The sequence below is a fragment of the Galendromus occidentalis genome, unplaced genomic scaffold, assembly GCF_000255335.2.
Source record: "Galendromus occidentalis unplaced genomic scaffold, Mocc_1.1 scf7180000077360, whole genome shotgun sequence".
Classification (NCBI taxonomy): Eukaryota; Metazoa; Arthropoda; class Arachnida; order Mesostigmata; family Phytoseiidae; genus Galendromus; species Galendromus occidentalis.
In genome coordinates, this window is record NW_003805348.1 from 514,859 (window position 1) to 528,838 (window position 13,980).

General features: G+C 52.4%; 1 protein-coding gene across 1 annotated transcript in view; it reads left to right on the forward strand.

Annotated features, from left to right (window-relative positions):
• LOC100903456 (low-density lipoprotein receptor-related protein 4) overlaps positions 1 to 13,980 on the forward strand; it is a 43,616-nt gene that overhangs the window by 14,123 nt on the left and 15,513 nt on the right. The window contains exons 9-27 of the mRNA XM_029111157.1: positions 462 to 587; positions 1,654 to 1,779; positions 2,312 to 2,445; positions 2,654 to 2,928; positions 3,132 to 3,260; positions 3,541 to 3,827; positions 5,096 to 5,332; positions 5,557 to 5,789; positions 6,258 to 6,436; positions 6,628 to 6,817; positions 10,402 to 10,603; positions 10,754 to 11,029; positions 11,123 to 11,390; positions 11,522 to 11,684; positions 11,998 to 12,208; positions 12,590 to 12,715; positions 12,939 to 13,116; positions 13,257 to 13,475; positions 13,641 to 13,884. Coding sequence (XP_028966990.1) covers positions 462 to 587; positions 1,654 to 1,779; positions 2,312 to 2,445; positions 2,654 to 2,928; positions 3,132 to 3,260; positions 3,541 to 3,827; positions 5,096 to 5,332; positions 5,557 to 5,789; positions 6,258 to 6,436; positions 6,628 to 6,817; positions 10,402 to 10,603; positions 10,754 to 11,029; positions 11,123 to 11,390; positions 11,522 to 11,684; positions 11,998 to 12,208; positions 12,590 to 12,715; positions 12,939 to 13,116; positions 13,257 to 13,475; positions 13,641 to 13,884 — 3,803 coding nt within the window. The remainder of the gene's footprint in view (positions 1 to 461; positions 588 to 1,653; positions 1,780 to 2,311; positions 2,446 to 2,653; positions 2,929 to 3,131; positions 3,261 to 3,540; positions 3,828 to 5,095; positions 5,333 to 5,556; positions 5,790 to 6,257; positions 6,437 to 6,627; positions 6,818 to 10,401; positions 10,604 to 10,753; positions 11,030 to 11,122; positions 11,391 to 11,521; positions 11,685 to 11,997; positions 12,209 to 12,589; positions 12,716 to 12,938; positions 13,117 to 13,256; positions 13,476 to 13,640; positions 13,885 to 13,980) is intronic.

The following is a 13,980-nucleotide window of genomic DNA, read 5'->3' on the forward strand; positions in this document are numbered from 1 at the left end:
TCAAGAGGCAATTTTTCGAAGCCGAGGAACCAATCGCAATTACCTACTAGGATCCTCTTTCCTCGGGGGGAAAACCTCGACCCGATCGCCATTGGACTGTCATCACGAGGGACATGTCGAACGTAGAATCGAAATCACCGACCACAAGGTTTCTTTTCTGTGCACCGTTTCCTCCCGGAAGGACAGTGGTGTAGAGGTGATTAGTTTCGGGACAATAGCACCTGATTCACTTTGATTGTGCTCGCTCCGCGCGGGAAATGAGAGTTCCCGTTTTTCCTGATCGTCAGCTTCGGGATCCGAGCTCTCCCCGCGTACAGCGACTAGGCCTTGGGAAAGAGAATCTGTGCCAGCTTGCTCCATCGCTCGATTGTGATCACTTCACTGTGACCGTAGAGTCATTCAATCGCCGCGATCAACATTCTCCTAGACTCTATTCCGAAGCAAGCTATTGATCTCCAAAGGTTACATCGGTTGCACCGCGGGCCAGTTCCGATGTTTGGACGGCACATGCATATCAGAAAAAAGCGTTTGTGACGGAGAACCGCACTGCCCGGATCGTTCCGACGAATCAGCAAATACCACCTGCCGTAAGTACATTCAAGCTTGGTTCACTGCTTTATTCCGCTTGAAAATCCCGTCCCTATAACTTTCACTCTGCCGACGGCACGTCATATCGCAATGCGGCTGAACGAATCGGGATCGTCTTGGAAATTCGGAATCTGAACTCCTTGCGCCCTAATGTCGACTCAGTTCGATGAACAGAATGCGAATTCCTCGAGTATTAGGTCCTGACTACAGATGTCAGCATTCTACTTGATTGTTACTCGGATTCCTTTCACGGATTCCTTCTTTGACGTCAACGTCTACATAGCATACACGAATATCGGATGAAAGAATCTGTAGAGATCAACTCCGAGTTATGGATAATTTCATGGTTGCACGGGTCTTCCTGAATTGTTGGAGACTGTCAACACTCGAACATTGGGTAGGGGGGAGGGTCGTCGTGATACGCGAAACTTCCGACTTATTCACACCGGGATCGATACTTACCGATGTGCCCGCTGAGAATAAGGTCCGCCGAAGAAACGGAATGCCCGCACGGGCTAGACGAGTAGCTCTATTGGACGGAGCTCATTGCGGTCGTAAACGTTGAATCAATGCTCTCCTAATGACAAGGGTAAACATTGAGCAAAACTTGTCCAGCGCCTGCATGTGTTGATTTTTTGTGCGTGCACTCGATGCTTCCCCACTCGTTTGCTAGCTCGGCTCACTGACTTGCTGGCTCACATCGTTCGCTCCGGCTTACGGCAAACAAACCTCAATCCTTCTTCGATACCTCGCCGCGCGTGCGTGTCCCCTTGCTTGAGTCGATTCTGCACCTCCACACTGCTTGAGACGGGAAAGTCAACACAAGCCGTCGTTCATCCGAGCTAGACGACGGGGGCGCTTGATTTTTTCTCTCTTTGTGTATTTTCGCTACAAACGTGCTCAGAACTCTCAACGACCGAGCTACGAACACAGTGGACGTTGAACACGTGTGGGAACAATTTGACGGACTCTCTTTTTTCGACGGAGCTGGAGCTGCGACGAGCGACCGTCCGAAGCTCGCTGAATGTACCAAGCTCGAGAAAAAACTTCTGAATTCCTCTTCAGGAAGCACAAAACCCTGTCGCGAAGAGAATGTTCCGTGCCAGCACCAATGCATAGCGACGGCAACCGGACATCGGTGTGCGTGTCGCGAAGGCTACCAGCTTGCCGGGGACTTGCGCTCCTGTCTGGGTAAGTGGCTGACGCATAAATTGATTTCTTCCAGCCTCGTATTGTCCACTACGGAGCTGGAAGAAGCCCCCGACGGCAAAAAAGATGCCGTCATTCTCCGGTCCGGAGCACATCTCCGTCGACATCCTCGGAGGCATCGGATGCGACAGCGATGAAAGAAAACTCCCCCATGAACTCCTCTCGATGAAGAAGAAGATCGGCCGTTGAGAGACAAAACCTTTTAGTCGTTTGCCCGTCGCTCACGGACGAACGACCGGAGAAGCAACTCTTGGCAACTGTTGTCTCCGCGGTAACTTTTGTCGACATTGAGGAGCTATCTGATTCTTCGACAATCCCAGCCGGCGGCGCTGTCGGGGGGAAAAAAGTCGTCCCGAGTCCAGCGCGTTCCCTCCTCCGGGCGATTAGGTGGTGCTCAAATTTATTTTGCATCTCCGATTCACGCTTATAGGATAATGTGGTAACCTAATTGAATTTTCTCGCCACTCTCCCGGCGCGCCTCACTTTGGATCGACTTATGCCTCGGATGGGTCAGACATCGACGAGTGCCGGATTTTGGGGATGTGCAGTCACAACTGTACCAACACAGTTCCTGGCTACCAATGTACTTGTAGTAGGGGTTATAAATTGCGTGATGATCACCGTCATTGTAAAGCACAGGGTCCTGAGGTGAGTGATCGTCTAGAGAGCTGTCTCAATTCTACAAACCGAAACTTCTAAGCTCAGGAAACCAGGGAATTCTCTCGAGAATTATGATCGCGAAAAGAACAGATCATGGATGACAGCCCGACGGGCGAGATGTCACCTTCGATTGCCCTTGTCGGGAACTCTTACTCCGACTCGGGCTGTTTGACTCAACTCGGAGCTCGGTTTTCAGGCTTTTATTCTTTTTGCTCACTGCACTGACATCCGACGCCTCAAGTCAGACCGCACTGGCTACAGCATCGTGTTGTCGAAGTTCCAAAACGTGGTGGCTCTCGACTTTATCTATCATCTGAACTTGCTCATCTGGTCGGACATCGGCCAGAAAACAATTCAAAGTTACGTCTTAAATCAGACCCTGTCCGCTAACGTCGAACCCAGAATCACAACTTTGATATCGCGAGCGATTCCCAATGCCGGGGGATTGGCGGCCGATTGGCTTTCCAACAGGTGAGCTGCATCCCCGAATTCCGCATTATCTGCAAGCACTTCGCCCTCAGCCCGGAGAAACTTCAGAGACTCGCGGGAAACCGACGACTTGACTCGAAAACCCATTTTGTTGCACCGAACCCACTCGGGCTTCCTCTTCGACGTAGTAGTGGTTCTCTCAGCGAAAGAGCGTCACCAACGTCAACGCTCTTTTCGTGCTCCAGGATATATTGGACCGATTCGAAGACGTCTCGGATCGAAAGCGCCTCGGCACTGACGGGTCTCGACAGGAAGCTCCTAGTGCACTCGGACATCCAGAAGCCCCGTGGTATCGCTCTACATCCTCATTTTTCGTAAGTGTTTGGGCCGTTGCTCAGCCTCGACAGGACCTCCGGGGCGGCTCCCGTCTGCGTTCGAGATTCTCTCGGACCATGGCACCGAAGTATTTTTCCTTCGTCCGTTGGACCTTTCCGAAGTATCGATTGATTTTGAGAGACTTTCCTCGCTTGGGACTGCTGAATCCCGGTCCGGTATTATTCCGGTACTCGTCGACTCCTTCTGTACGTATTGCGCTTCTTATTCCTCTCACGAAAACGTACGCTATTTGTATTGTGTTTCCGGCCGACCGCGCAGCATGGTATTCTGGACCGATTGGGGAGATCAACCCCGAATCGAACGGATCTTCATGGACGGCTCGGAGCGGAGAACGCTTTTCAATAGTTCGCTTTTCTGGCCGAACGGAATCACAGTCGATTACCCAACGAATTCCATCTACTGGTCCGATGGCAAACTGAACACTCTCGAATGCGCCACGATTGACGGTCTGGAACGGCGGAAAGTTGTGGAAAAAGGGCTCCCACATCCTTTTTCAATCACCGTCTTCGAAGACAATCTGCTTTGGACCGACTGGATGAGCAAATGTGAGTGATTTCCTCCCTAGGAGATTGCACAAGTTTCACAGGACGCCGCGCCGTCGATCGATGGCTAGACTGAGGCACCGCTTCTCAGCTGTGTACGTTTTTCACTGTGGCTGCGCGCGGCAGTTTTCCGCGCTCTGCATTCATCGGCGGAGTCGAGTAGTTCGAATGGCTCTCCGGGGAATGGTCGCAATATATCCAGACCGCAGTTTCATCTCGGGCCCGACTGTGTGAGAACAATCGGTGAACGATAGTCACACGTACGTAGCAACGTGTTTTCGCTTCGGTGATGTTGCGTCACGAGGATCCGACCGGCGATGCCGCATTCGATGATTAATGGAGCTTCCAGCAGAATCCATTTGCTACACGAAATGCGTTTAAGAAGATTGGTCCTTGTTCTTGAGGCAAGGCCTGCAGCAGCTGCTGCTGCTGTCGACCCCGGATCTAGCGTAATTTCCGGAGACAAATGTCTTCCCTACTAGTATAATAATTGGAACGAACGATTAAGCAGGGGGTCACATCTTGTTTGTGGATAGACGCCATGGAACTCAACAGCGTACGACAGCAGCTCGGGGAACTGGGACGAGAAGCGCTTAGCGCCCCTCGATCAAAGCAGGAGCCAATTATGTCGTCCAGTAAACGATACGGCGAACGTGCTCTCAAGAAGCTTTTGAGAGGAATCATCTCGCTCGAAACCCCTGGAGCGTTATCCCATCCCTGTTCAAGCGGTTAGCGTTTGCGGATTCCGCTGTTCCGTCGCCTTTGAACGTGTGCGTCCTCTGGAGGTCTTCTCCCTTCGACTCCTGCTGTTTTATTCAGAATTTCAAATTAGAACTTTGAGCTCACCGTGTTCCGAAAAATAACGCGAGTTTGTTTTTCGCGGAAGCTTCGATCGCGTGCCCCTCCGGCTAGGAGGAGGAAAACCCCGCGGTCGGGGGCGCGCGAGTCGCCTTGAGAATATCGTCGTTGGAATGAGCCATGCTTAGATGCGGCTTCGAGTCGACTCAGGAGGTATCCTTCCTCGGGAAGGCGACATTACGGTCCGCATTGATGCCGGAAGGGCTCTCAGTGGGTCGGGATGGGTGTCGGGGAAGTGGGTTGAATCGAAGGGAAAAACTGAACGTCTAAGCTTCCCTTAAGGCGATTACAAGGAACTCTGCCCTGCCGTGTAAATGCTCTTTCTTCTCGGCAAATAATATATCCAGCTCGAATTACAACTGTAGAGCGAACAGGAGAACTCGAGCGCAGAAACCATCAGATTCTTTTTTCAGCCGTGCACCGTTGCAACAAATTCGGCCAGGAGTCGGGCAAACAGACCGAAGTGCTAGTCGCCAACCTCAGCTATCCGATGGATATCCGGATGGTCCATCCGCTGCGTCAGCCGCCGGGGGAAAACCCTTGTACGAACTCCAGCTGTTCGCATATGTGCTTCTCGAACCTGAAAGCGTTCACGTGTGCCTGTCCCGACGGCCTGACGTTGCTCGCCGACAACAAAACTTGTTCACAATGTGCGTATTCGATTTCCTGTTCTCAACGTCGAATCGTAGTTCACCGCTCATGCTTTTCTCTCAACTCCTCTCACCGCTATGGGATTTTACGCCAAATGCTCCAGAAATCGATCTCCATCTGATCTGCTGAAAATTCTCTCCCGATTCGCATATGCGCAGAAGGCGCTTTCCTCGACAGGACCGGTGAAGGGGAGAAAAACTGATAATATGCTCGGCTGCTTCAGGGCCCGAGGATGCGATAATTTTCTCAATCCGTGGAGACATCCGGAGGATGTGCATCCACTGCTCAAACTCCATTGATGTACCTGTTCCCATCGATTATCGCATGGAAGGTTTCATGAAGAATGCGTCGAGTGCCATGGCGTTGGAGTTCGACCACGAGTCCGGGTCGATATTCTGGACCGATAGAACCAACCAAGCTATCTGGACGTCTTCCTGGGACGGTACCAACCAAAAGGTCAGTAGGCTGCGAGCGTAGCGGATGTTCAGCTCCTCGCTGCCAAGTTGAGACGCAGCAAAGCCAGACTAATGGAGAACTCCAAGTGCGGGGAATTGCTACGCACTATGGGCTCGAACTTTCGAGGGAATCGATCGGTTTCTCCGCTATGAGGCTGTCTCGCGCATTGTCGGAGGCTCATTCTTGTTTCGTGGCCTCAACGGAAAATTCCGGAGAGCCCGTCAGAAATTCTCCACACTGAAACTCTATTCGAATAAAATTCCATGGAGAGCCGAGTCGAACTCGGAGGGTCCGCGGGCCGGGCCAGTTCTTCGATTCCGCGCTAATTCCCGTCAATGAGCGAAGTGTGGAAGCTGGCTCGGAGATGGCATCGCGATGTCCTCTCGGGAAAATACCCGAAGCAGGCGAGCCGTCTTCGAGGCAGCGGCTGAGAGTAACAGTCTCCTCAGACACGATAAATGTTCGCAGATGGTGGCCCAAGCGAATGCGGCCGACCTCGCTTTCGACTGGATCAACCGAAAGCTGTACTGGACAGACGCCATGAACGCGAGAATCGAAGTTTGCCACATCGATGGCTCGTTGCGCTCCCTGCTCCATTGGAACTCGCTATACAAGCCGCGGGGTATCGTTGTGGATCCCCTCCGAGGGTAGGTGCTTTTTTCTCGTCCATGCAAACGCCTCCCCCCATGCCGTGCCGCTTCGCCCGTTTTCGTTGTTGTTATTGTTGTCACACGCTGTTCATGTTGTCGACAATCTCGACTTTCTTGCCTGGTGGAATGCTTTCATCGACGGTAAGATTCTCTATGAGACTCGCATCTCAAAGTGCCTTATGTTGAAGTTTCCTCTACTGGACGGATTGGGGAGACGTTCCGAAGATCGAGAGATCAACGATGGCCGGCAGTGCGCGAACCGTGCTCGTACCTAACGGTCTCAAGTGGCCCAACGCTCTCGCCATCGACCATGGCTCAGAAACGCTTTACTGGACAGACGCCAATATGAAACTCATCGAGATGCTTCATCTGGAGTCGGTGAGTTCCTCCGAGGCAAGCCTTGTCATTCTCGCTCGGTGGCGCCATACGCAAAATGCTGCAGACGAAGCTCGGGATATCTGCTGCTGCTGCTGCTGCTGCGTCGGCGGTGGCTGGTGGCGGAGAGGAACCGGGATCAATCCCCTCTCGACATCGACCGCGGTATTTTTTTCTTGTGTTCTACGAATGGAGGAAGTTGACAGATGGAGCATTCCTCCAAAAGAATTCGCCCTACGAATGGAGCCGTTTTTATCTGAGATAGCTTTTTCTTTATTTTTCCCCTCCCCAATGCCTCAAAGGTCATGGATGGTTATACCTACAGACTACGTTCTCGAAATACTGGATACGATTTTTTTGTTTTGAAAACGACAATTTTTCTGCAATTTTCTCTACAAACGAATCCTTCGCATCGCCCGATTCCGGGAAGAAAATCCGATAGTCAGGCAAGAAGCTCGAGGAATACTGCACGTTCCTGCAGAGCCCGTTTGTTTGAATAATGTCTGAAACCCCAGTCAACGATCTGTCTCCCAGTCCGCACTCGTTCTGCGTCGGAGCTCTCCTGCGACACAAGGGCATCGCCGCTTTTCTTCATTTCTTCGGCCTCCGAATGTTCATTCCTATTAAATCCGATGGAAGCTGGCGACTTTTGACCGGATCTTCGTGCTCCCTTCGTTGGCAGGCACTAAATCATCTTATCGGTGGCGCTGCTCCGACAAGCTTTGTTCAACTGTGATTGGTCGAGAGAGCAAATTGTTCAATTCTGCTCAGTGAGTGCTTTCTCGAAACTCGCTCCGAAAGGGCTCCGACAAGAACTTCACGCTCCCCGCTGCGTTTGACCGAAACGTAACATTGGAGTCGGTCCGGTGCGCTCAGCGCATCCGGGACCCGGCTCGTTTCGAATTCAGCTGCCGGTTATGTAAGGGGGAAAGTGGATCGGAGAGTCCTCAGCCGAAGATGAGGTTCCGAAACGAAGTCGAAGCTTCTTCGTCTTTGACGAGATGACCCTCGGAGGACGAGTTACATCATCGTCGTCGCGGTTCCCGTCATCAGCTCCCTTTCTCTCATTCCTGATTCACATTTCTCCCCCTCCGGCTCCTCCATCAGCGGTCCATGTCGAGCGACCCGGTCCTTCATACCTTGAGTCCATTTCCTCGGGGTCTCTCTCCTCACGTTTCCGCGACGGCACCTTCCGTTCAGATTATTTGGCAAGCGAAGAAAACGTCGGCTTCACGGGGATTAGAGCAGCTCTCTAAGAAGGTTAAATGCTCGGTGCTTCCGTATGTTTGCCGAGAGCTTCTGCCCGCCATAACCAGATTATTGCCAAATCACGCTTTGGGCGCTCCCATCATGGAAATAGGAGTCGGCAGTCTACGGAATCCACGGAGACAGCAGCTCCAGCGACGGACGGAGCCGACAGCGGCCGACGCTCGGCGGAAACATCGAAAGAGAGAAAAACGAGGTCGGCCCGCCGCGGACGCAACTCTGTCGCAATGCGTCCACCCATCGCGGAACAGGATTGGAATCCTACTTTCTGAAAGCAACTTTTGCCACTGAATGGAGAGTTCCCTCAGACGACCGGCTCTCGATCTATCAAAAAACGCTCTGGCAACTTGCCGTCCTCGAGGGAACGGTTATGCTCCTTGCTTTACGTGAACTGCATCAGCAGCGACTGAAGCAAGCCAATGAGCCTCTGCTGGAGGCCGACTCGCGGCGACAGGGGGGGCGCTCTCCCGTCGTACGCGGAGAGCGATTCGAGAAAAAATCGCCACTGGATGATGAACTCCCGAATTCTCCCGATGCTTGGAGTCCGCTGTGTCCGCGGAAGGGGAAATGGAAAAATTAGTCTGGCCTGCAAAACGTAAATTTCTTCCCTCTCTGCTCTTCCGGAGAGGAAGAGAACTCTTGAGATTTCGCTGGGAAGGAGGGTCGGTCGACCTGATTCAACATACCTCGAAATGCCCTTCAGACATCAAATCTCAATGTTTCTCCGGTAGTTGTGACTTCCCTCAGCCCGAAATTCGGGAAAATCGCCGTGTCGACTCTCGGGACACCTGTGCCTCGCTCTTGTAGCCCATGGTTCGTGGACATTCGAACGACGTCGCAAGAGTCAGCGATGATTATCCTCTCCTTGGATCTTCGAGAATCATGAGGGAACGTCATCTTCGGGATTCGGGACGTCGGCATCCCTGTTTGACCCGGCTAGTGGAAAGGCACGATCTGATGCGGGGAGACCTCGATTCATCCCATTCCATTTCCGTGATTTCGATGACGATAAATCTTAAACCGCGCTTCGCTGCCTGTCGCCTATCAGCTAATTTCTGGCTGGGGTCTTGTGTCTAATCGGCAAAACGGGACACTTGTGCAGCGGGCGAGGACGTGGAAGAGCCGCAATCGACGAAAAAAGAACGGGGATGGAAAGTGGACGTCGGTGACACAATTTGAATTGCATGAACGAATGCTCGCATGCTGGCATATATATATCATGCGGGAGCTGCACCGATGTCGTCTTATGCTTATGTCAGTCAGCAGAGGAAGATCCTTCACCGCGAAAATTGACGTGAAAGAGAATTCACGTCTCGCAAAGACATGGACACTGGGTTGGCAGGCGGGCAAAAATCTTTAGGATTGTTTCCCGACGTCACGATTACCATACTGACAGCATGAGACGATCCTGCAGGTATTAGAGCGAGGAAGTGGCACGCTACGGATTTCCGTTCGGACGGAACGCCGGCCGTCGTGATCCTTCCATGAATGCGGGCGAAGACGACGATTCTGCTTGTCAAGCGGCTTGCCCACCTACTGGGCGTCGACAAGGTTTGCTACTTGGCTGACTCGCAGCACATTCGCTTCGAATTGCCGCAGTCGGTCAAGGTAATGTCGACGAAGAAGAAGGCTGATTGTATGCCGAGCAAATAATAAAGAGGCTTTGCCTCGCCGGTGAGCTAGGAGCATTGTTCACCGGCCTCCCTTGCTGATGGCAGCATTGTCGGCTCTCCCCCGTCCCTGCAGACCCAATTGGACAATTTGTCGCTGCGAGTGGCCGATGTTCTTGTCGGAGAACTTCATGTACGGGAATGGCAGTCTTATGCAAGCTCGGGAAGCCTGCGAAGGAAGACTCTGACTGGGATAGGGAATCGGCGCAGCAACGGTCGATGCTCGATCGACGGCAACCGCTTTTCTTCCGGTCACCTTTGAGTTTCTCGGGAGATCGAACGAAAGACCCAAGTGCAAACCTACGTCATGCCTGGCTCCATCGAGGTCTGCGGGGGTCATAGCGCGCGTACGTTGCAAGTTTCCCGTGGCAAGTCTCCCGAACCGGAATCCCCGGCGATTTTCGACAAACAATTCCTGCGCGCTGAACCATGGAATCCAGCCTCACTACATCGAACCAGCCCGTAAGGGAAGTTGAGTCTCGGTTCGGAGCGCGAAATTCGTAGAACTTGTTCTGGATGGACCTGAGCTGTGTGTTTCTTCCTGCAGAACGAACGAAGACTCCTCACAGCTGATCTGAGCGAAGCTCACGAGACTTTCAGAAAACCTTCGAATACGACCAGAATATAAGACGTGATCTCTCTCCTTCGCAGATGACGCGGCGAGTTCTTCTACAGAAAGAAATGCCGAATCCCTTCGACCTTTACTTTCACGAGGGCAGGATATACTGGACCGATTATGAAAAACACACTATTCAGTCGGCAAATGCACAAACTGGATCCGATCGCCGCCTTCTGGGGGAGAAGCTCGAGGGAATCAACAATATAATCATATACCACAAGCAGCGTCCTGAAGGTGAGAAATTCATCCCGGAAAGGGCAGCGATCGCTTCCTCTGGGGCACCGAATGAGATAGTTCGGAAAAAGTCCGGCGCAGGAAATTTTGAACGACATCGAGAACAGAGATGCGAGAGATCAGGAACAAACCGCTCCGAATCATTTTCAGTGCCAAACCCATGTGCCTTAAACGAGTGTGGCTGCAGTCATTTGTGCCTCTTGTCCGCTGGGAAACCGGACGGATGCGAGTGCGCATGTCCGACTGGCTCGACGTTACTCAACGATACAAAAACGTGCTCTGACGCTTTTCGGAAAATGCTCGTTTTCTCACAAAGGACCGAGATGCGTTTGATGAGTGTGGAGATGCCGTACTGGGCGGACGTGGTGGTTCCGATCCCCCATCGCCTCGAAAACATCATCGCCCTCCACATGGACACCGTCAGTGGTAAGATCTGCTCTCGAACTTCTGAACGCCTCACCTACGCGCCTTGCTCTGCACGGGGGATCTCGCCGTGTTTACGGCACGTCTTCATTCCAGAGCGGATTTTCTTCTCGGACGGAAACCTCCGAAGAATTCAGAGTTGTGCCCTGGACGGTGGGGATGTGAAGGATGTTGTGACTATAGGAATCGAAACTCTGGGCGGTCTCGTCGTGGATTCGCGTGCTCGGAAAATATATTGGACCGATGCCGGACCTCACCAACCTCGCATCGAAGTCGCTGAGCTCGACGGTGCTCATCGAAGGGTGATCTTGTGGCAGCAAGAGATGGACTCACCTCGATCGATTACGATATACCCCGAGAAAGGGTAGGAGCCTCAAGCGATCTCTGCGAAAGCTTGACCTTCATTTTCTCTCATTCCATTCGTGAGTGAGCGTGCTCAGAGCTCTATTCCTGGGTACTCTCGGAGCTCATGGAAGTTCTGGATTCCGACAACAGGTGGATTTTCTGGACGGACTGGGGGAACCAGCCACGTGTCGATCGTGCCGATGCTGATGGCCGAAATCGCAAAACTTTAATTATCGGGAAACTGGGTTGGCCGCACTGCCTCGCGGTCGACCTTCAGGCCGGTCGTCTGGTGTGGGCAGACGCTAAAAGTCATGTGAGTCATCTCCTAAGGAAACATCGATGCACCGATCAGGTTCCTCTCATCCTCGCCTAGTTCTCTCCAATCCTCCTCCGTTCTCAGTCCGAGCTCATTGTTGCTCAGCTTTTTTCGCTGAGGGAACGGGAACGCTTCATCCCTTCGACTTGACGAGGATAAAGGCAGTAGCGAAGATGTTGTTGAAAGTCAGACTAGCCTTGAGCGTCATTTCCGAGCCGAAATATTACCTTCTGAGAGTAGGTCTTCCCTCCCTGGGCGCGGCATGCTTCCATGAGGCTGCTTCAATCAAAAAGCGGCATTGCATTCGCAGACAATCGAAAGCGTCGACCTCGATGGCCGCGACAGGAGAGTTTTGCTGAAAGAGTTGCCATCTCCGTACGGCGTCACTGTGTGGAATGCGCGCCTCTTTTGGACAGACTGGCAAACTCGAGCCATTCACGAAGCTTCAAAACCAACAGAGAAACTCAAAGGGAACCTGGCTTCAATCATGGACATTCACTATTTTGATCTCGAAGATAAAGGTGAGAGAAGTCCCTTACCGATCCCATTGCGTAGAAGCGGAGCCCCATCCGTGAGAGCATACGGCTTTCCGATACGGACTCTCCGAGATACCGGTGGATAAACGTTTTCGTCTCGCACCGACCGTGGTTCGCTCCATCACGCAGGGTATATGAAAGCGAGCTCAAACGTTTCGAGTGCCGATTCGTGTGACTTCACTTTCCGATGGGTTTCCTGTTGTTTGTTCGTCGCGAGGCGCGTAGCTTATTTCCGTCGGTGTCAGCTGGCGGAAAGATAGACAGTTGCAGCGGTATTATTGGTCGCTCCTGGAGGGGGTGTGCTGGAAAAAAAAACAACAGACTTCCTCTTGGCTTGTTATACAGATTGTTGGCTTGTATTCGCAGGGACCAACTTGTGTTCGAAGAATAACGGCGGATGCTCCCACCTGTGTCTTTCCTCTCCTCGCGGAATCTCTTGCCAATGTCCCACAGGAATCGAGATCCAGGAAGACGGCAAAACATGCGACGCGCGTAAGTTGGCCGCCACTTTCGTGCCCATCGATTTACTCGCTGATGGAACCTATCAGAATCACAAATTCCCCGAGCGCCTTATAACTCTCTGTCGATTCCCTCCGGAAATATGAGAAGCTATCTGTTTCCCACCGATCTGACCTAATTCAATGTTCGATGCCCGTTTCCGGACCGCCTATCCGAGCGTCGCCGTTGTTCATATCTCCTTGTTCTTGGTCCCCAGTGCCGTCTGCCCTGTTGGTGTTCGCCAACCGCGACTACCTCCATTCGATATCGATGGACACCCCTGACCGGACCGATGTATTGCTCCCGATAACTGATATCAAAGATGCTGTTGCCTTGGATTTTGATTACGAAAACAAGAAACTCTATTTCACCGACGTGAAGCTAGATGTTATCAGGTCAGTCGACGTCTGAACAACAAGATTCGTCTGCCGCCGACCGCGGGGTCGGAAGCATCCTTCATGTCACGCTGGGTTGGCGGCGCAGCGGTTCAATCGTTGCCGGTCGAAATCCATCAAATTCCATTTTTTCCCCGCAGACGCACCAACTTGAACGGTAGCAGACTCGAGACGGTTATCGATGCGGATCTTGCGTCCGCAGACGGTCTCGCTTTCGATTGGATCGCCAAGAACATCTACTGGAGCGATTCCGGTAGAGAAACTATCGAGGTTTGTCGCTATGACGGATCGTCGAGGAAACTCCTCACTAACCTGGACCTCGACGAACCGCGGGCGCTGGCTCTGTTCCCGGATCGTGGGTGAGTTACCGATGGTCTTGTGACGGATGGACCCGACGATTTGCAACTGGGAAGAAGTGAAAAAGAAGCCAACTCGAGATGTGGATCTTTTTTTCTTTCTCTCCGTCGTTTTTGGGAATCTCTGCTGCCCACGTCTGATGACGGTCCGCATTGCGTTCTTCTCAGGTATGTTTTCTGGTCGGACTGGGGTCGTCTACCGAAAATCGAGCGAGCCTATCTCGACGGCTCAAGTCGACGAGTCATTGTCGCCACGGATCTCGGTTGGCCCAACGGGCTCACAGTGGACTATGAAGCAAAACGCATCTACTGGGTTGACGCCCAGATGGACTGCATTGAGATGTCCGATCTGAATGGAAAGCACAGAACGAAGCTCGTCATAGACGTGGGACACCCTTTCGGACTTACTTTGGTGAGTGGGTGAATGAATGAATGAATGAATGAATGACCAGAGGAGCTTGTAGCTGCTCGTCCATTTGCCTCATGCGGGTCTGCCTGGTCAATGCGC